General features: G+C 37.1%; 1 protein-coding gene across 1 annotated transcript in view; it reads left to right on the top strand.

Annotated features, from left to right (window-relative positions):
- The window catches only part of THADA (THADA armadillo repeat containing), a 152,029-nt gene that overhangs the window by 30,063 nt on the left and 100,320 nt on the right, over positions 1–21,646 (top strand). The window contains exons 21-24 of the mRNA XM_081313022.1: positions 269–415; positions 6,903–7,060; positions 11,982–12,091; positions 20,950–21,082. Coding sequence (XP_081169148.1) covers positions 269–415; positions 6,903–7,060; positions 11,982–12,091; positions 20,950–21,082 — 548 coding nt within the window. The remainder of the gene's footprint in view (positions 1–268; positions 416–6,902; positions 7,061–11,981; positions 12,092–20,949; positions 21,083–21,646) is intronic.

The following is a 21,646-nucleotide window of genomic DNA, read 5'->3' as shown; positions in this document are numbered from 1 at the left end:
TCACGCTTTCATTTGAAGTGTAATAAATTATGGCTAGATGAAGGTGAAAAAATGGGCTGATCATTAGGGTCAAAGGAGAGAGTGACAATGTTAACTTTAGAGCAAAAGAATAAGAGATCAGGAACATTAAGGAAACTGCATTGATTGAATTAGAAGAGTTATATTACATAACCCTAACAAGAACTTCAAACAGTGGTGAGGCAATCCTGACAGGTTGACTTTGTGTAGTCATTATATATTTTAAAGTAAATTTTCTGTTTGCTCACAGAAACATCAGAGAGATTGCAGTCTATTCTACTTGAGATACAGCCATGTGATACAAATGATTACTTCACAGAAGCAAAATTGTTAAAAGAATATTACGGACCAGACTGTGGTGATGGGAGAGCTCCTAACGTTTGTACTGAAATTAAAGGTAATTAAGCATGAAACAAGTTTGTGTCAAGGCAGACTATGATGGATATTAGAGGATAATCTTGGAATTTTTATTCCAAAGCTGTTATTCACAAAAGCCAAGGCTAGCTTTCTCATTTATTTATTTGAATCCAACTGCTGCACACTGCTGATCCAACTGATCTTCTTTAATCTGAGCTTAGTCTGTTGCCATACCTATTGCTATGCTATATTTGCTATGCTATATTTGCGGGAACACCTGCTGCCGTCATCAAGCTCCCTTCGTCCTGTGCGCTCCCACAGGGAGGGCCTTCTCAGGGTGCTGCCGACAAAAGATTGCCAATGGGTAACACCCAGGGGGAGGGCCTTCTCTGTGGGTGCGCCTGCCCTTTGGAACCAGCTGCCCGTAGAGCTCAGGACTGCCCTTGACCTTCGTTCATTCCGCCGGGACCTGAAGACCTGGCTCTTTGAGCTTTCCGGCCAGGACTGAGAATTTTAATTGTAATTTTATTTTAATTGGGTTTTAATTGGAGTTTAACAGGGGTTTTATTTTATTCAAGGACTAAATTTAATTATTTTAATTGTTCTTAACTTTTGTAATTTGTATTGTTATTTTAAATACCTTGTGAACCGCCCTGAGTCCTACGGGAGAAGGGCGGTATATAAGTCCAATAAACATAAACATAAACATAATTGTAAACTGTTTGGATTCAATGCCTTTTAAGGCATTAGATGCCTAGTAAATATTGATTACTATTAAAGGAAGCTGAAAAAATTTGGTCTGAGAAAATTACCTACTTATACTAACTGGTAAATCTCGAAATGATTATTCTTATTATAAAAGTTTAATATTGGAGTTATCCAAATGAATGCTGGAGATAAGGGTAGTCCTCAGTTAACAACCACCCATTCAGTGTCTATTCAGAGTTGTAATGGTATGGAACGAGTGTTGAATTCTTACGGCTGGTCCTTGAAGTTCTGGTTGTCTCACATTCTCCACAGTCACATGATTACAATCGGGGTAATTGGCAACTGATTGCACTTAAGACTGTGGGGTGCGGTGTCCCACAGTCATATGATTTGGGGAAGCCAGCAGAGAAAGTAGCAAGCTACTCAGGTAAATCTCCTTTGCCTGGAAGCAGCCATCTCAAGTCTCGTGGTGCTTATACCACATTGGCGTCTTCCACATGCTCTTGCTCACTGCACAGCAGCCATCCCAAGCCTTGCTACAATCATGCTGGGCTGTACTGGCCCTCTCATTCACCCTCTCCTACTCTGCTGCAGCCACTTACCTGCCTGCTGACCTGCTTGTAAACCCCTCTAGGACTTCCTGCTGGCTTTCCTACTCACTTGGTTGTTGGAAGCCAACAGGATGTTGTGAGGAGCTCCTTATTTATTTATGAAATTTATTTGCTGCCTATTTCGTACCTGGGTGACTTATAACATAAAAGCATTAAAACAAGACATAAAAGCAGCCATCAACATCAAGGTCCTTGCTTAGCAGTCCACAAACCTTGCTTACTGAGAGCAACAGGGACTGACATTACTAGGCTGTGCAGTTTTGTGAGTTTGTGCTTTGTGAAATCATTGCTTAGCAGTGAAAATTCTAATCCCAATTACCCTAATCCTGAACTTTGGTTCAGCTTGTAGTACTCTAGAGCTAGTCCAGTCTAAATCTATGACCAATTTAAAGATAATATTTGGAAAAAAAAGCCTTCTTCCATAATCTAATAAGGGAAAAACACTGTTTCTATTTTTTTAATTGTTATTTTAAATTACAGTATGTGATTTGTAGGAAAGCTTGTTATGAGGAGAAGCATGATACTTTCCTAGGGGTGCAAATCAAGCTCCTTTCCATGTTGCGCTAATGTTTCTGAGACATATCTAATGCCTCCACTTTTATGTTAACAAAGCAAGTATTTATCTTTTTTGCATTATCTTGGAGCCTCAGGGAATTAGATTGGTGTTGGAGCATTATAGAATCTCAGAATTGGAACAGAAGAGATTTAGATGCATCCATTCTATTCTGAAGAAATTTTAAATTACTGTTATATTTTATTGCACAGAGTAGCTGATGCATATAGATCTTTGGTATATTAAATAGAATTGTATTTTTTTAGGTGCTTTCTGAAAGTTTAGGTAAGATTGTAGAATAGTTTTTTCATGTTATTGGTGTTCTGGTGATTCTAATTCTTTGGCATTCGGGCGCTCTGAACTCATCCTATATCTCACGTTTATTTCTGTTTTGAATAAAAGAGTAGAATGTCATCTTATTTCTCTTAAGTTTATTATTTACAAGAAGCCACTGACCATGAATATCCAAAGATTTGAGGTATTTTGTCAATAATAATGTGTTGGGAATGAACGTGAAAGGCCTAAAAACACTGTCTTAATACAATTGTTTGATTTTTTTTATTCCCAGGAAATAAAAAGTTGAAATCTAATGCTCTGCACGCTTTTATCTTATCTTTGCAGCCAAAAAAAGTTGTAGATCCAGTATGCATAATACTGCATGCATCTCTCTGAGCTCCCTGTCAATATTAGTCAGAGTAGTGACATGGAACAACAGCTGAACTGCTTAATGAACTATATTCTTGTGCATGTGTTGAATGTTTCCAGTGGAAATGAATATTTGAATATTGGAGAACTTCTAGGTGAATAAGGATTGTTTGAAGAGCTATCCATGAACAATGGAGACAACCACTGCTGTAAAGAATCTATCCAGAGAAAGAGAGAAAGGGAGATTACATTCTAAATGGCAGCTCCTCACGAAAGAAAAAAGCAATGGTCTCCCATGGATTGGAGTGCCAGGAGCCAATTGAGCAGCAGTGAGCCTTTTATACAGAAACTAAGCCAGCTAAACTCACTTTCTAATCACATTCAGAAATGTTCAATTTAATACTTTATATATATTAAAGACTTTTAAAATGGTGAGCTTACCTTGGCACCTGGTGAGTTTTATTTCTTCAACTTTAAGGAATTTTAAACAGAGATTTAAGATAAATTGTAAAATAATATACAATTGGGGAAAAAAGCATTAAGAAGATAGATTTCAGAAAGTTTTAAATGAACTAGGAACCAGAGAGATTTGGAATGTTGGCAATTTTTGCTGTAAGGTTTGAAAAACAAGTATATAATTAGATAATATACCATGGGAAGTGACTAAAGCAGAACTAAACTGGTATTAACTGAGGCTTGTTGAAGGTTGCAAATGGACACTAGAGGGAACTAAAGCACTAGGTAGAAAAGAGTTAAAATGGCTAAGCTGACTATAACTTTTACTTGTCATAAAGAATCCTTCAAAATGGACTGTGGCATTAATAGTATCTCAGAATTGGTATAGATGCCAGTGGTTAAACTTTTAGAAGCAAATGTGGATAGTTAAAGTGACCTGCGTTGTTTGATTGTGTCTGTGTGAGACCTGATCGGGTTCTAGCCGTAGTTAACTTTTCTTTGAGTGAGGGGATTGTTCTTTTACCTCTTACAGAAGCCTTGGTTCACCCCCTTTTCAAGAAGCCATTGCTGGACCCCAATATACTGGATGACTTTTATCTAGTAACTAACCTTTCTTTTTTGGGAAGTTGGTTGAGAAGGTGATTATTCAATAGCTTCAAAATCCTTGGATGAAGCATATCACCTATATCTTTCTCAATCAAGATTCAGACCCAGATGTGGGATAAAAACAGCATTGGTTGCACCTTGGATGATTCCTGGCATGTGAGATAGGGGTTATGCATCAATCCTTGCTGTATTTGACCTCTCAGCAGCATTTGATACCATCGAACAGGATATCCTTCATTGACTTGGAGGATTAGGGATGGGTAACATAGTGTTGTGCTGGATTGCTTCCTTTCTTAAGGGCTGATTCAGTTAGTGGTGACTGAGGAGGAGAGGTCCCACCCTCAAGTCCCAACTAAGTATAGTGCCACAGATACTCTCCTCTCTCCTATTTGGTGCTCTCCCTTTTCCTATTCCTATTCATCCTCTCTCCTACGTGAGGCTGCTTGGTGAATTCATCCATTGCCTCAGGGTGCTGATGATACCCAACTATACATCTCTGTCCCAAGTGAATTAATCAGTGATGTGAAGTTTTATCCTGGTACCTGGAGGCTGTGATAATCTAAATGGAGGACAACAGGCTTTGGTTGAATTCTGGCCAGACTGATTGGGTTTTGAGGCTTACTGATTCTAGGACTACGCCATCTTTGGTACTGGATGAGATGGCACTGACCTAGGCCACACTTGGTGTGCAATCTGGGGTTTTTTCCTAGGTTTCCTAGGTTTTTTCCCTAACCCTAACCCTAAACTCATGACCCAAGAACAGGTGGTAGCATTGGCTAGGAATTCCTTTGCACATTTTCACCTCTTCTTGAATTGGAAGCTCTGCTCACAATCACTAATCATTTCCTGATACATTTTATGTGGGGGCTGCCCTTGAAGAGTATAAGTAATCCTCTACTTACAACCTCTGCTGATTTTATGACCTTTCTGCTGTGGTTTTTAAGTGAGTCACAAAAGTGAAGTGAAGTCATTAAACAAATCTGGCACACATACACACCATTGACTTTGCTTGTTGGAAGCCAATTGGGAGAGTCACAAATTGTGAAGATGTGAACATAGGATTCTGCAATTATCATAAGTAGGAGCCATATTTTTCCATGTGGATTATAGATTTAATTTTGTAAATAGTACTTTTCATTTTTAATAATGATTTATATATATATTTATAATAACTTTTATACATTTGTCATTTTATTGATTGTTGTATGCTACCCAAAGTCACTTTTTATGAGATGGGCAGCTGTAGAACTATGATAAAAATGTATTTTTACCCAAATTGTGTGATACATTCTATTAATTATTAGTAGAGTAGTATGTATGACATTGTGACGGAAGTCTAAAAGACGTCCTGTTTGAAGGATAAAAATCTGTTGCATAAAATGATTTTTATTTATTTTATTGACTAATGGGCCAGGCCGGATATTTAAAATGTAGATACCTTTTGGGAAATTTTCTTTATGTTGCTGTTCACAATAAGAACATGGAGTAGTTGAATTTATCAGAATCTGCATTCCAAACAAAACAGTAAAAAGAGGGAACAGCTTGTAAAAGGATTGAATTTTGCCATCTTCCCTGTTTAATCATAGGGATTCATGTTTATATACATAGATTTTAACAGTTATTAGTAATAAAGATAATAATCTTTCAGTAGATGAAAATCAGGAGGAGTTTGATAGTATCTTTTTTATAAATTACATTAAAAGGCCTAAGGTTGTAGTATTATGAATCTGATGAAGTAAGCTTCAGCTCACAAAAAGTTACACTTTTAAATAAAACTTGTTAGAAAAGGTGCTACCAGACTCCTGATATTTTGCTACCATAAGCTAACAGGGCTGTTTTACAGAGCTGGTCTATTTTATCATTTGTATACTGTGGCTCAATATATTTTCCCTAATTAAACATGAGACTCCATGCATTAGGTCTGTCTCTATACATTGCAGATTTTTGACACAATATGCTGATGCACAACAGATGTGACACACTTTTGGTAAGGAAAGAGGAGGTAGTGGGTTTGATTAGGGTAGTCCAGGTTTGCAGATGTTTGATTTACAGAAATAAATTGAGTGGTGGGAGGCATTTATTTAGCTTATGCTGCTGAACCATATGGGTCAGTTACAAAGTGAATATAAGATTTTATGACTTCATTGCTATTTTCGGTTTTCTCTGCACATGGATGTTGAAGAGAATAAAAACTATATTCAGTATCAGGATTTTGTCCGTGCAATGCCAAATAGAGGAAGCATAGATCAATCATCTGGTCAAAGCTAACATTTGAACAGCATAACAATCAATACATAATGAGCTTTTGTTGTGTGAAATCATATACCATCAAAAAACAGAACTACATTTCATAACTTGCCACTATATGTTCGGAGGATGTTGCTTGAAGGTTAATGTGTGTTCACTTGAGACGGTTATAAATCCTGTTTCTTGAAAATATGCCTGGATTTTGAAACACAGAAGCTTTCTTATACCAAGTCACCTAAAAGAAATATCTAGACCAGTGTTCCATAATTTGATGCCAAAAGATCACTAGATTAATTGTTTTAAGGGCCAACAATTTTGCAAGCTTTTAGATGCAGTGCTTCTGAGCTGCAGCCCAAGCTGTAATCTCTTAATTGTTTTCTAGGCTACTTACTTTCTGTTTCTTGAATATTCAAACCTGTCACATCTAATTCTAATTCTAATTCTACTTGGCTGGTTTTGTCACCTTTATTCATTTCAACGCCAAGACTGAGTTTGTTCTGTGCAAACTTACAATTTATTATTTGGTTGAATTAAATTATTTAATTGTCTTGACAATGTATTTAATCTTACTTATTTCATGGATAAGGTTGATTTACCCTTATTGCTCAGAGATTACATTGCTAAATGTCTGGGTGGAATGATTTTTAAAAGATTGTTAGAGCTGTTGTAAGACATTTTGCTTTGTGTCTTATTTTTTTAAGGTAAAGAACAACATACAAGTGATGTTACAGCTCAAATGGTGTTGGTATGTTGCTGGCGAAGCATGAAGGAGGTTTCATTACTTCTAGGGAAGTTATGTCAGCTTCTACCTGTACAGATTCTTCCTAATTGTTCAGATGCACTGATAACAGTGGATCAGGTAGGGTATCCTAAGATGTTATGATTTGTTCATCCAGAGAATTTCAGTGCTTACTGGATGAATTATTGGAATCATTTATCCTGTCACAGTTCTATAGTTCCCTGTCTGGCATGTTCCAAATAATAGCAATATCTTGATGAAAAATAGATAGGAAGAATTGTTTGGGGAAAATATTAACAGCAGTGTGGTTATTTTAAAATGGGGGTCGTTTTAATTTTTTCCTTTCTCTTAATTTGATGTTCTTAATTAGTTCAAAGAACTTATTTAAGCAATGTTCTAGGGCAGCTCATGAATAGTTACATTAAGAGAAATAGTGTTGAAATAAGAATATTATAGCAGTACAAATTCTGACATTCTTGGTGGAGCAGTGGGCTAATGCCTCCTTAAGTAACACCAGCTGCCTGCAATTAGTGCAGGTTCGAGTCCCACCAGGCTCAAGGTTGACTCAGCCTTCCATCCTTCCGAGGTAGGTAAAATGAGGACCCAGATTGTTGGGGGCAATTAAGCTGACTTTGTAATAATGCCGCTTGGGGTGTGTGTGAAAGCCCTAATAAGCAGGCATATACATAGAATGAAGGCTACTGCTAAGCTTGTAAGCCGCCCTGAGTCTTCGGAGAAGGGCAGGATATAAATGGAATTTAAAAAAAATAAAAATAAAATAAATAATTCAGTATATTTTACTTTATTACCAAATACGGAATTCTCTTGGAAAAGGTTTAAAAAAAACACAAACCCATGCCCCGTTGGGTCATTTCAGAGATTTTTTTTCTTAACAGAGAATGACCATGATAGGCAAAAAGGCAGTGGGAGCAGAAGCAATATCCAGTTTCCTGCCTGCTCCTCCATTGAGTTTCCTTGTAGGAAGCGAGCAGGGGACCTTTGAAATCCTGCCTCCTGCCTGTCTGCTGCATAAGTTGGTGGTGTGTGCGGAGAGGGTGATGAGGACCAGAAAGGATGCATAGGTCTTCCCTTCCCTTCCCCTTCCTTTCCCTCCCCACTGGTAAGTGGCTGCTGCTGAATTGGAGAGGAACAGGGAGATTGCAAGACTGGCTTTGGAAACTCAGATTACATTTAAAATGAAGATCACATAGCAGCAACCGGTAGCACTGAAGCAGCCACAACTATAGAAGTTATGGGTTCCAGATTTTATTTATTTATTTATTTATTTATTTATTTATTTATTTATTTATTTATTCGGTTTATATACCGCACTACGCCCAAAGGACTCAGGGCGGTTTACAAGGCAAAATTTAAAAACAATACAATATAAAATTAAAATTAAATTAAATTAAGTCTAGCCGCAAAAATTAAAATCACAATTTAAAAACATTAAACCCCTCAGTCCAGACCAGATAGCTCAAAGAGCCAGGTTTTTAGGTCCCGGCGAAATGAATGAAGGTCGGGGGCAGTCCAGAGTTCCGTTGGCAGTTGATTCCATAGGGCAGGCGTGCCCACAGAGAACGCCCTCCCCCTGGGGATCGCTCGTCGGCAATCCTTGACCGGTGGTACCCTGAGGAGGCCCTCCCTGTGGGAGCGCACAGGACGATGGGAAATTGACGCTGGCAGCAGGTGCTCCCTTAGATAATCCGGGCCCATGCCATTTAGGGCTTTATAGGTCATCACCAGCACCTTGAATCTCAATTTTGGACACATTCTGTAAGTTAGACCATTTGAGGTACCTTGGTTCAAAATGTTTTGCCCTATGATGTACCTTTTTACCCAGTTAAAAGTCATTACGAGTGTTTTAATAGAATATAGATTCTTTCCTCCGTGTTCCAGCCATATGGGCTTAGGAACCAACTTAGGATAGTGTTTATATGTATAAATTAAAGTTCACTTACTTAGTTCTGCATTTATGTTTTCCATTTGGCAAGCAGAAAGGTGAGATTTGATGAAATTACCATTTCAAGTAAAGCTTTTATGGTCTGTAATTTTGGATAACAAACACATTGATTGATTGAGGATATCATATTCTCTGTAGGCTAGATGACAGAATTATGCTCACTCAGACCTGTTTTTAAACCTCTCCCCTCCCAATTTTTTTAAGACCATGAAGGCAAGCACACCATCTGGGACTGTTCAAGAGAATGGACTGCAGTGTTTACAAGAAATTGGCTTACCACAAGTATTTCATTTGGAAATATTTTGGATTTATTAGATTTCTGTTTTTAATTGATGACCCTTTCCCTTTCCCATATGTTTTTAACCAAGTCACTTTCCAGCCTTAGAGACTGATATACGTGATATAGATTTTTTTCCCCTTTTTTTGTGGGGGAAGTTTATGATGAGAATTCAAAAATAAAACTCTAGTTCTTCAAAATGATAATACCATTTTAGACTGAAGAAGTATTGGTGTCGTGCTGAATATAGAGTTTTGGAAATAATTTTAACATGTTTATTTATACATTGTCTCAAACAGATGTTTTCAGCTGTCTCACAGCTGTGTGCGCAGTCTTGCAACATTTTGAAAGTGCAGAGAAATGACCACCAATATACCATTGAGCTCCTTTTCTATTCCAATCAAACAGGAATTGGTTTTAAAGAGTTACGTTTACCTTTTAATGCCAATGCCATGCATTTTGCCTGAAAATATAGCCATAAATATTGCTGTTTGGTCAAAAGCATTTGTTTTTCGAAATCTCTTACATTTCTTAACACTTTATCATGCTATAACCTTGGTTACTGCTTGAAGATAATAAATCTGAATAATTATAAATAAAACAACCCTAATAATGTTGAATACTTTTGTCCATTCAGTTAAATGCATTGAATGTATGGTTACATAAATCTTATTTAACTCTGTTCCTGAGTTCACAAGACAACTGCAAAAGCAAATTCTTCCGGTATAGAAACGCATAGCATAGTTCCTTTGCATGAGCGATCAGAAAACAGAGATTATTAAAATTTGGTAATTTGAATGTTCAAATTGAAATTCTATATAAGGTTACAATGTTTGTATATATAGTAATGATTCATGAAATACATTTAATCTCTTGCGAACTTTTCAAAGTGCATATTAATCCCCTGGACAGCTTCTTCCCAACGCTTAACATCTTGCTTCCATGTATATCACATTATATTTTGTTTTCTCTCCAGCACCATAGTATGTGATCTGTAGAGAAGCTTTATATTTTGCAATTGTGACTTTATATTTTGTTATGTGACGAGGTAGAAATGCAATCATCTTAATTTACTTGCTGTAAATATTGTTTAGAGCTAAGTTTGTTGTAGTGATGCCTTAACCACCATCAATTAGCACTGGGCTAGAATTCAGGAGATTGTGAATTTTTTTACAGTGTTCTCTAAAGGGAACCAACGTGTTAACAGAATGATAATCAAAGTAATATTCTGAAATAAGGCTTGTTTATTTGATTAAGGCTTCCTCTATTAGAGCCAATTTGATGTAGTGGTTAAGGCATCAAGTTAGAAACCAGGAGACTGGGAGTTCTAGTCCCGCTGTATGCACAAAATCTGCTAGAAGACCTTGAATTAGTCACTCTGTTCCAGCCCTGGAAAGGAGGCAGTGGCAAACCACTTCCAAAAACTTCACCAAGAAAACTTCAGGGATCTATCCATTAGTCAGCAGGAGTCAAAAACTCATTCAAAGGAACATATTTACACCAATATTGTTTATACAAGGCTCTACCTATATTGCATCTGTGCATAATATGTTGCTGCTGTTTGCAGCAAGAGTACTAAGAGACAATGAAAGGGAAAACTTTCAGTGAACTTGTGTAATAACTTAAGGACATGGTCCATTCCTAAATTATTGCATTACAATATCCATTTCAACATTTATAGCATTACTACCGCTACTATTCGGTTTTTAAAATTCAAATTATTTATATTCCAGTTTCTCTTAAAACAATTGTTAATGTAATTAATTAATTAATTAATTAATTAATTTAAATTTATATACTGCCCTATTCCCGTAGGACTCAGGGCGGTTTACAGGGAAAATTAAAAGTTAAAATACATCACATACAATTAAAATCGATTAAAACTAAGATTAAATTAATCCCTGAACTTAACTAAAACCCCATTAATTAAATAATTAAAAACCCTCAGTCTGGGCCAGACAGCTCAAAAAACCAAGTTTTCAAGTCCCTACGAAATGAGCAAAGGTCGGGGGCGGTCCTAAGCTCCGTGGGAAGCTGGTTCCAAAGGGCCGGCGCGCCCACAAAGAACGCCCTTTCCCTGGGAATAACCCGCCGGCATTCCTTAACCGGCGGTACCCTGAGAAGGCCCTCCCTGTGGGTGGAAACAACATTACTAAAACAGAGGTATACAAATTTATCGTGTGTTTCTTAGCTGAGCTACTTTACACTGAAGAAAGGTGATAAACACTTAAAGGCTACTCTTTGTGGAATATTCCATTTATAATATTTATACAATAAGTCTATTCAAGGAGAATTTAAGGCAAGAATCCTTTTTTTATTCCCTGTTCATTTGTGAAAGAATGTTTGATTATTATTTTTTGATGTGGAGAAACATCAAATTTGATCTCACCACCTGTCTGAAGTGGCACATTTTAGCCATAGAAATCATACTGGCATTTGTCAGTGGTAGTTCTAAATTTCTCCCATGAGCTATCCCAAATGTACTTTTGAAAAGTTCAGTTCTGAATTGAAGAAGCTTCTTGGATGAGAAAAGAAACGTTTTTCAAGAAAAAAAACAAAGTCCATTTGCCTTTTGAAAAGCACCTTTGGGACAATTATGACCTGTATTAGACATTATTCCATGAACTTACATTCTTTTTTTTCCTCACATACACTTCTAAAGTAGGTCTAAGTAGGTTGAAGAATGTATGCATGTATGTACTGTATGTATGTATGTATGAATCATTTACCTGTATTCATTGTTTGTCAGAAGTGTTTTTGTATACATGGCATACATTTTTCTCTTTCCTCCCCCCTGCCAGGTAAAAGATATTGGGGAATATTTCAAGAATCATCTCTTAAAGTCAAGACATAGAGGAGCATTTGAGCTAGCTTATGCTGGCTTTGTAAAACTTACTGAAGTATTCTCAAGGTAAAGTGTTCTATCTGTTATGAACTTTATTTTTAATACTTATCTGAAAGTAGCCATTGCTTATCTGGATTTACTGTCCTTTTTTGCAGAAATTTTGAGGACAAATTTTGGTGCATTTTACCTGCACCAAATAACGTATTCTTTAACCAAAGTACCTCCTCACCTTGTATTTTCTTCAAGGTAAATGTCATCTATAGAGTCAGCCAAGCCTTCCGAGTGATGGCTTTTCTCCCATGGAACCAGTTGTACCCTGATATCTAGACTTTGTTTGTGCTTCCCCCATTGTTGTGCTTCCAAAGTCTTTGAAGAGATAGTCCTCATCTGAGAACAAAGAGGATTGAGCTATTAGGAAATGTTGTTTCAAATACTATGATTTTATTTTAATGCTTTTGTTGCTTGTTGCAAATCACTCATTTTGAACTCTGTGGTCTTCAGCTTATAGTAAGTGAAAGAATAAATGATAATTGAAGCAAAAAGCAAGTGGTCTTTCTGTATACGTTGAAAGCCAAAAATATATCAGTAAGGGACAGATTTTAACTCCATTGTGAATTAAATTTAATGACTTAATATCACATTTTACATCAGTTGTATCTTCTAAGATAATCTCACCTAATCCACACTGGAATAGTGTAACAGATATAACTATGGCTTATGTAACTAGATGGCTCATGCACGGATGCTTCACAAGACACAGTTGTGCAAAATATGGAGAGCCAATTTGGTGTAGTGATTAAAGTGCTGGTCTAGAAACCAGGAGACTGAATGAATTCTTGCTGGCTGGGTGATTATGGGCCAGTCACACACTCTCAGCTAAACACACCACACAGAGTTGTTGTGGAGAAAAAGTAGCAGGAGGGAGTATTATGAATGTTTGCCTCCTTGATTTACTTAATAAGTAATAAAGGTGGGTTAAATAAATAAAATTTAATTATTTGTTTGGTTGTAAATAAATAAAATAAACGTTCTCTTTGTCACCACTGCAACTTAGCAATCAAGGGACAGCTAATTATCAAAAACCCCTGTTATAAATGTGTTCCTTCAGGAAGTGGAGCTGGAGATAGAACAGAACAGAATAACAGAGTTGGAAGAGACCTTGGAGGTCTTTTAGTCCAGGGGTGTCAAAGTCACAATGTTACGTGACGTGTCACGATGTATTGCAACTTTTTCCCCATTGCCGGGAATGGGGTGGGCACGGTTTTGGCATGACACATCTGGACCAAGGGCCGGCAGTTTCACACCCCTGCTCTAGTCCAACCCTCTGCTTAAGCAGGAAACCTTATATCATTTCAGACAAATTGTTGTTCAATCTCTTTCTTAAAACTTCCAGTGTTGCATTCATAACTTCTGAAGGCAAGTTGTTCCACTGATTAATTGTTCCGTCAGGAAATTTCTCCTTAGTTTTAGATTGCTTCTCTCCTTGATTGTTTTCCATTCATTGCTTCTTGTCCTCCCTTCAGGTGCTTGGAGAAGAGGTTGGCTTCCTCTTCTTTGTAGCAGCCCCCTATTTCTTTTCATTAAACTAGACATACCCAATTCCAGGAACCATTCTTTATATGTTTTAGCCTCCAGTTTCCTAATCATATTTATTATTATTCTCTGCACTCTTTCTAGAGTCTCAACATCTTTTTTATATCTGGCAACCAAAACTGGATGCAGTATTCCAAGTGTAGCCTTACCAAGGCATTATAAAGTGGTATTAGTACTTCACGTGATCTTGATTCTATCCCTCTGTTAATGCAGCCTAGAACTGTGTTGCTTTTATTTTTTTGGCAGCTGCAGCACACTGCTGGCTCATATTTAAGTGATTGTCCACTAGGACTCCATGATCCCTCTCACAGTTACTATTATTGAGCCAGGTACCACCTATACTATACCTGTGCATTTGGTTTTTCTTGCCTAAATTTTTTCTTGCCTAAACCTTACTTTTTTCACTATTGAATTTCATTTTGCTAGATAGCACCCAAAGTTCAAGTCTGTCAAGACCCTTCTGTATCTTAAGCCTATCTTCTGGAGTGTTGGCTATTGCTGCCAGTGTGGTGTCGTCTGCAAATTTGATGAGTTCTATCCCCTCATTGAAGAGGTTGAAGAGTACTGGTTCTAAAACAGTCTTGGGGTACCGCAGTGCATACTTCCCTCCATGTAGACTACATGTTGAGTGTGGTTGGTCAACCTATGAATCCATCTGGTGGTGATACTATCTAACCCACATTTTTCTATCTTATCAAGTAGTAGGTTGTGGTCTACTTTATCAATGCCTTACTCAAGTCCAAGTAAATTATATCCATAGCATTCCTCTGGTCCATTAAAATTGTCACTTTGTCAAAGAATACAATAAAATTTGCCTGGCATGATCAGTTTTTGACAAACCCATGTTGGCTTTTGGTTATGACTTTGTTTGCCTCTAGGTGTTCACTGATTCGCTGCTTGTTTATCTTTTCCAGAATCTTCCCAGGTATTGAGGTCAGGCTGATAGGTCTGTAGTTTCCTGGATCTATTTTTTTCCTTTTTTGAAGATGGGAACTACATCAGCTGTTTTCCAGTCCTCTGGTAGTTCCCTGGTGCTCCAGGATCTTTGAAAAATATAGTTCAGTGGTTCTGAGATCACGTCTGCCAGTTCCTTCAGAACATTGGGGTGTAATCCAACTGGTCCTGGTAATTTGAACTCCTCCAGGGTGGACGGGTGCTCACTTCCCATTTTCTTGCCTATTTTGACTTGAATTCCTAATCTGTTTTTATGGTACGGTTTTTGATAGGTTGGACTGTTTTTTCCTTTTGTGTAAAGACAGATGCAAAAAGCCTTGGTGGAGCAGTGGGCTAATGCCTCCTTAAATAACACCAGCTGCCTGCAATTAGTGCAGGTTCACATCCCACCAGGCTCAAGGTTGACTCAGCCTTCCACCCTTCCGAGGTAGGTAAAATGAGGACCCAGATTGTTGGGGGCAATTAAGCTGACTTTGTAATAATGCCGCTTGGGGTGTGTGTGAAAGCCCTAATAAGCAGGCATATACATAGAATGAAGGCTACTGCTAAGCTTGTAAGCCGCCCTGAGTCTTCGGAGAAGGGCGGGATATAAATGGAATTAAAATAAATAAAAAATAAAAAAATAAAAAAAACAAGTTAAGCAGTTCTGCTTTCTCCCTGTTGCTTGTCACCTTCTTGCTACTTTTTCCCATTAATGGACCAATTGTTTCCTTGCCTTTTTTCTTTTTTTTACATATTGAAAGAAGCTTTTTTTGTTATTTTTGACTTTGGTTGCAAGCCTTAGTTCATTTTGAGCCTTAGCTTTCCTCACTTCATCTTTGTGGGCTATTTGTTGATATTCTGCCTTAGTTATGTGCCCCTCTTTCCACTTTTTATACTTGTCCTTTTTGTCCTTTTTGTCATAAAGAGAGTTCTTTATGCAGCCATGTTGGTTTCTTTTGAGAGTTGTTACTTTTCTTCTTCATTGATATTGTGCTTAGACTGACTGGGCTTTTATAATCTTAGTTTTCAAAGTTTCCCAAGCTTCTTGGGTTGTTTTCCTCTTGAGGATTTTCATCCATAGAATCCTTCCCAAGCTCTAAGTTTATTGAAATTAGCTCTCTTAAAGTCTAAGATTCTAGTTTGACTTTGTTCTACTGTATTGCTTGTGCTTGCATAATGTTGAATTCCAATATTGTATGATCACTTCCCCCACAAGGTACTTTTGACTTCAACACCTTCTATCATTTCATCTCTGTTAATGAGAATTAAGTCCAATATGGCTGATTGGCTAGTTACCTTTTCTACTTATAGGGAGACAGAGCTGTCTGCTAGGTTTGTCAGCAACATGTCTGATCTTCCATTTTGTGCAGAGTTTGTCTGCATATGATTATTTCTTGGCTCAAGATGCAATTAGGGGTCATTTGTGTCTTTGTACTCTGTGCAAGATTCACTCTGATAGTTTTCTAAGGGGGAGATAGTGTTAGAGGATATAAAGTTAAATATATCAGTGAGGTATTGCAGAAGGAGATTATTGTTGGTGTAGAATAGAATTAGACTGATATATCTTTGGTTAACCAGTATATTTCAAATTTAATTTGAATTTGTAATTCAAATGTAATTTCAGTATGTACCATTATATTTCAAATAATTACACAGCAAAGTTTAAGTTGAAGCAAGGAGTCTACTAAATTATTTTTAGCCTGCTATACATGGGTGGGGTGGAAGGATGCAGATTGTGTGAAACATTTATTGTGTTCGTTGAAAATGATCAGAGAAAGTATTTCGAATATGTGGGCGACTGAATTTTCCTCTTGCCAGTTAAAATAGTATGAGAAACCACAATGAGTATTTGCTGAATTGGAACCACAATGATTTATACATCAGCAAACTATGTTTTCAAGAGAGGTTTTGCAGATTATATAAACGAGTTGCTTATTAAATCTGATATGGGCTTGGACTCTTAAGTTGGGTAAAATCATGCTTGGATCTGTGACTAGCATGTTATTTTTAAAGATTTTTAGGGAAACTTGTTTCCCATGGAAATAATATTTCAGCCCGTCTAGAGTGTTGCACATTTGCCAAATTAAAGGGAGTAGTCGTTTTTTGTTTTTAAAGTCAATAGTTCTTAATATTTTTATTACTCAGGACAACCAAAATTTTCCTTGCACCAAAATGTGCAAGTTAATGGATAATTGAACAAGATTAAATTACTTCTGGCATTATCAAAGCACTACCATGTTACAATGTTAGGGGTCTGTCAGATTTCATTCCAGTATATTTTTGTCTTTCTGTTAATCTCAGCAGGAGTTAAAATGTTTGTTCAAAGATAAGTGTAGCAACTTATTTTCAACTGTGGTAGCTTGGTTATATTTTCTTTCATGTTACATTCTTTGGGAATTCTGGTTGCCATTTCTGCAGTTTTTTCAAAGAAACAGTTGAAAGGTAAAGTCTCAAGATAGAGGAGAACTCAGCAGGAATGTTAGTAGAATATTGTTAGTTGTTATCACATCGCTCTGGTTTATGTAAAATCCAGGAGAAGTTCCTCATGTATCTCTAGATTAAGAGTCCAAGCCCGTATCAGATTTAATGAAGAACTGATTTATATAATCTGCAAAACCTTATTTTAAAATCTAGTTAGCTGATGAATAAATCATTGTGAACAGCAATATTCAAAGTAAATTAAGCAATAAACCAAAACTGTTAATTACGGCATCAATAATTACTTTTCAAAGGCCATCTGAAAAAAATCAGTTTTCATAAATTTTATTCATGCTAGTAGTGTAAAGATAAGGCAAAAAGGCAAGAAAAAATACTTCTTAATGTATGTTTCTTATTAGTGTATGGTTGGTTCCTGAGATGACGTTGGCTACTTAATAATAATAATAATAATAATAATAATAATAATAATAATAATAATAATAATAATAATAATAATAAGTTGGAAGGGACCTTGGAGGTCATCTAGTCCAACCCGCTGCTAAGGCAGGAAACCCTATACCATTTCAGACAAATGGCTGTCCAGTCTCTTCTTAAAAACTTCCAGTGTTGGAGCATTCACCACTTCTGGAGGCAGGTTGTTCCACTGGTTAGTTGTTCTAACTGTCAGGAAATTTCTCCTTAGTTCTAGGTTGCTTCTCTCCTTGACTAGTTTCCATCCGTTGCTTCTTGTCCTGCTTTCAGGTGCTTTGGAGAATAGCTTGGCTCCCTCTTCTTTGTGGCGGCCCCTGAGATATTGGAACACTGCTATCATGTCACCCCTCACCGTTCTCTTCATTAAACTACACATACCCAATTCCAGCAACCGTTCCCTATATGTTTTAGCCTCCAGTCCCCCAATCATCTTTGTTGCTCTTTTCTGTACTCTTTCTAGAGTCTCAACATCTTTTTTACATCATGGTGACCAAAACTGGATGCAGTATTCCAGGTGTGGCCTTACCAAGGCATTGTAAAGTGGTATTAGTACTTCACGTGATCTTGATTCTATCCCTCTGTTAATGCAGCCTAGCACTGTGTTGGCTTTTTTGGCAGCTGCAGCACACTGCTGGCTCATATTAAAGTGATTGTCCACTAGGACTCTGAGCTCCCTCTCACAGTTACTACTATCGAGCAAGGTACCACCTATCCCATTAGTCTAGTTATTATGATATGTACTGCCTATTTATGAGTTTTACCGTTTATCAATAACTGGTTCCCCATGCATATTTGAAGATATATCCGAAAAAAATAGATTTGGGTCAAAGTCTACACTGAAACATAGAAAATATAGCTTATTTTTCACCTTCTCCCTCTTCATTTTGCTGACTTAAATCAAACACTCTTTTATTGGTCCCACACTCATCACCAGGATTTTTTCCCATGGCTTCTTCCAGGAATTTAAATTTTATCTGGGCAGAATATTAACATGTAAAGAACTTCTGGCTGAAGTTGGAGCACTATTTTAAGCTTTTTTAAATAATTGTATTTTAATTATTACTATTTTTTTCTGCCAAAGTACTGTCTTGAGTACTTTCCATGGTAAGAGAGGAGTAATAAGTCCCTTGCACAGATATAAATTATATTTCTGTTTTTCTAGTATTTCAAGAGGTCTGTTGATTCATGTATTCTCCGGTAAGTTAAAGATTGATTAAAAAGCAAAAAGTGTGCAATACAAACTGTTTGGGGGAAACTTAGAAAAGGGCAGTAATAACACAGTGCTGCCACTTTCTGTAGAAAATTAATTTATTGCCACAATCTATTTTTCAGGAAGACAGGCTAAGTGCAACATTGTAGAGAAACGCATACTGTATTTTCTGGCGTATAAGACGACTTTTTAACCCATGAAAATCTTCTCAAAAGTCAGGGGTCCTCTTATACGCCGGGTGCTGAAACTTTAGGGACAGGGCTGGCTGGAAAACCTGGAGCGGATCTCCCATTTAGTCTGCGCAGGGAAAGCGGGACCAATTGGAGAAGAAGCTGCAGTCTGTGATTTTTTACACGCTGGGGTCTGGGCGTCTTTCCTTCTAAAGTTGAAGAGCAGCTGCAGTCTATCCCAACTTGAAAGGCAGGTGGGGAATGCAGCAGTCAGAGCAACTGCTTAGCTCTAAGGACACATTTGACTCAGGACCTGGCAGGCTGGCTGGAAAACCTGGAGCGGATCTCCCATTTGGTCTGTGCAGGGAAAGCTTTAGAGTGAATTAGGAAAAGTTTAATCCACTTGCACTGTTTTATGTTTACATGTTTGATGACAAACAGCCGTATGTTTATAAGTGACAGTTTTCCTACTAAGTACCTGCATGTCATACGCATTTAAATTAAAATTACCATATTAAAATCAAATCTGATATTTTTAAATTTTTATTTGGTGTGCGTTGGAAGAGGGGTAGTCTTATACGGCGAGTATAGCCCAAACCCTATAATTTAACAGGAAATGTAGGGGGTCGTCTTATACGCCCAGTCGTCTTATACCCCGGAAAATATGGTAAATAACCTTGAAAAAGTATGTAGAAGCCCTTAAAACAAAAGATTACCTTTGGATAGTGAGATGGGTGGGATATACACTTAATAAATAAATAGAAATTTATAAACTGCCTTGATTATGCTTGATATAAGATGGGGAAGAAAAACATTGTGAGTCTTTAAGATTTCATTGTTATCCAGCAACCAATGTTTCTTATCCTTGGCAACTTTAAGATGCATGGACTTTAACCATAAGAATTTCCCATCTAGTATGCTTACACGGTGGCTCAGTGGGTTAGGACGCTGAGCTTGTCAATCAGAAGGTCGGCAGTTTGGCGGGTCGAATCCCGAGTGTCGCGTAACAGAGTGAGCGCTGTTACTCGTCCCAGCTTCTGCCAACCTAGCAGTTCGAAAGCACGTAAAAATGCAAGTAGAAAAATAGGGAGCACTACAGTGGGAAGGTAACAGCGTTCCGTGCGCCTTTGGCGTCCAGTCATGCCGGCCACATGACCACGTAGACGTCCTCGGACAAGCGTTGGCTCTTCGGCTTTGAAACGGAAATGAGCACCGGCCCCTAGAGTTGGAAACGACTAGCACGTATGTGCGGGGGAACCTTTACCTTTATGCTTACATGGGAATTGTGGGAGTTGAAGTCCATACATCTTAATAAAGTTGAGAAAACACGGGTAATGGAAGGAATCGTTAGGAAGCACACAGGAAAATGTATAATGAACATGAAGACCTGGATCTTCCCACAAAAGGATTAGGCTAGCATGAGGATGTAACTCGGAGCCTGTTTGGTCTGGTGTCGGGTGTGAGGGGAGAATGGTGGTTTTGTTTTAACTCTGTTTTTACTCATGGTTGTGAGCTGCCTAGGATCATTATATGAGATAGGTAGCCATATATGTTCTGTAAGTAATTAAACAAATGACAAATTATAAAAGAGAGATCCAGAGATGCTCAATTGAAAGATTTCCATTGGAAGAAAACATAGGAGCAGTTAAACTACCGAATGAAGGTGTATTTTCAGTGTGATTATGTATTACTGCATATTACAGCATAGTTTGTCATGAGGGACTCCCTTCTCTTGTATTAGGAAAGGATGACATTTGGCCATTCCAAAATATACTGCCCTGAATTTTTAGATTTTACCAATTAGCTATTAAAAAATATGTATTGTAAGATAATAGCAACTATGGGGACAAAATTGCTGTCACCTGATGCTCTTTAATAATGCAGATTTATAAAAATAAGAAACATTATGTTGGGCAATGCCAAAGGAATTCTTGTCTGGTGTATTTGAAATAGTCCTTTTTGAAAACTAATGGCTTTCCTTATCAAATTCTTCCAAAATATTAGATCTTCTGCATCAAAATATTAAACATTTTCTAGCACATTTCTTCAGTTTTGCTTTCTAGTATTCCCTACTCTTAATAGGTTTGTTTTCCTACTCTTAATAGGTGTAATAATGAAGATTTACACAAATTGCCACAGCAGTGGTTATACAGTGTCCTGGAAGAAATTAAATCTAGTGATCCTTCATCTAAACTGTGTGTCACCAGACGCAGTGCTGGAATTCCTTTCTATATACAGGTACCATATGTATTTGATTTTGATATGACCACAGTTTCTGGAATGAATCATTTGAGAAGCGCACAGTGTATTGTTAGTTAAATACTAAGAAATTTTTGGTTGGATTATTCTAATCTAATGGTATTAGAATTTCTTCCAATTCTCTTATTCTGTTAGTACTTTGCAGAGACCTGTAAAGCTTAACTGGACTAACAAGCCTTTTTGAGTTGTTATTACTAATATTTTAGATGAAATACAGTTATATCTTTCTGCCAACAAAATGGGCATATTTTGTCAAATACTGTACTTGCTTTGAAGTCCTACATATTATTTACAAATATGATTTAGGAGAACGACTTGAATTCAAGACTAATGCCTAATACAATTCTAATGGGGATTTAAACAATAGAAAATGTCCAACTTGATAACTACATATATACTGTTCACTTCCAATTAAAGATCTTTGAAACACAAATAAAATTTAAAAAATCTCCAGAGACTATAATCTCCAAAACTATAATTGATTCTGATAATTATAGTTATGGACTTAAGTGATCTATATGGATAATCTTTATTGTCATTTTT

Source organism: Vipera berus (assembly GCF_964194415.1).
Source record: "Vipera berus genome assembly, chromosome: 1".
Taxonomy (NCBI): Eukaryota; Metazoa; Chordata; class Lepidosauria; order Squamata; family Viperidae; genus Vipera; species Vipera berus.
The sequence above is the reverse complement of the archived record's forward strand: the minus strand, read 5'-3'. Positions and strand labels throughout refer to the sequence as shown.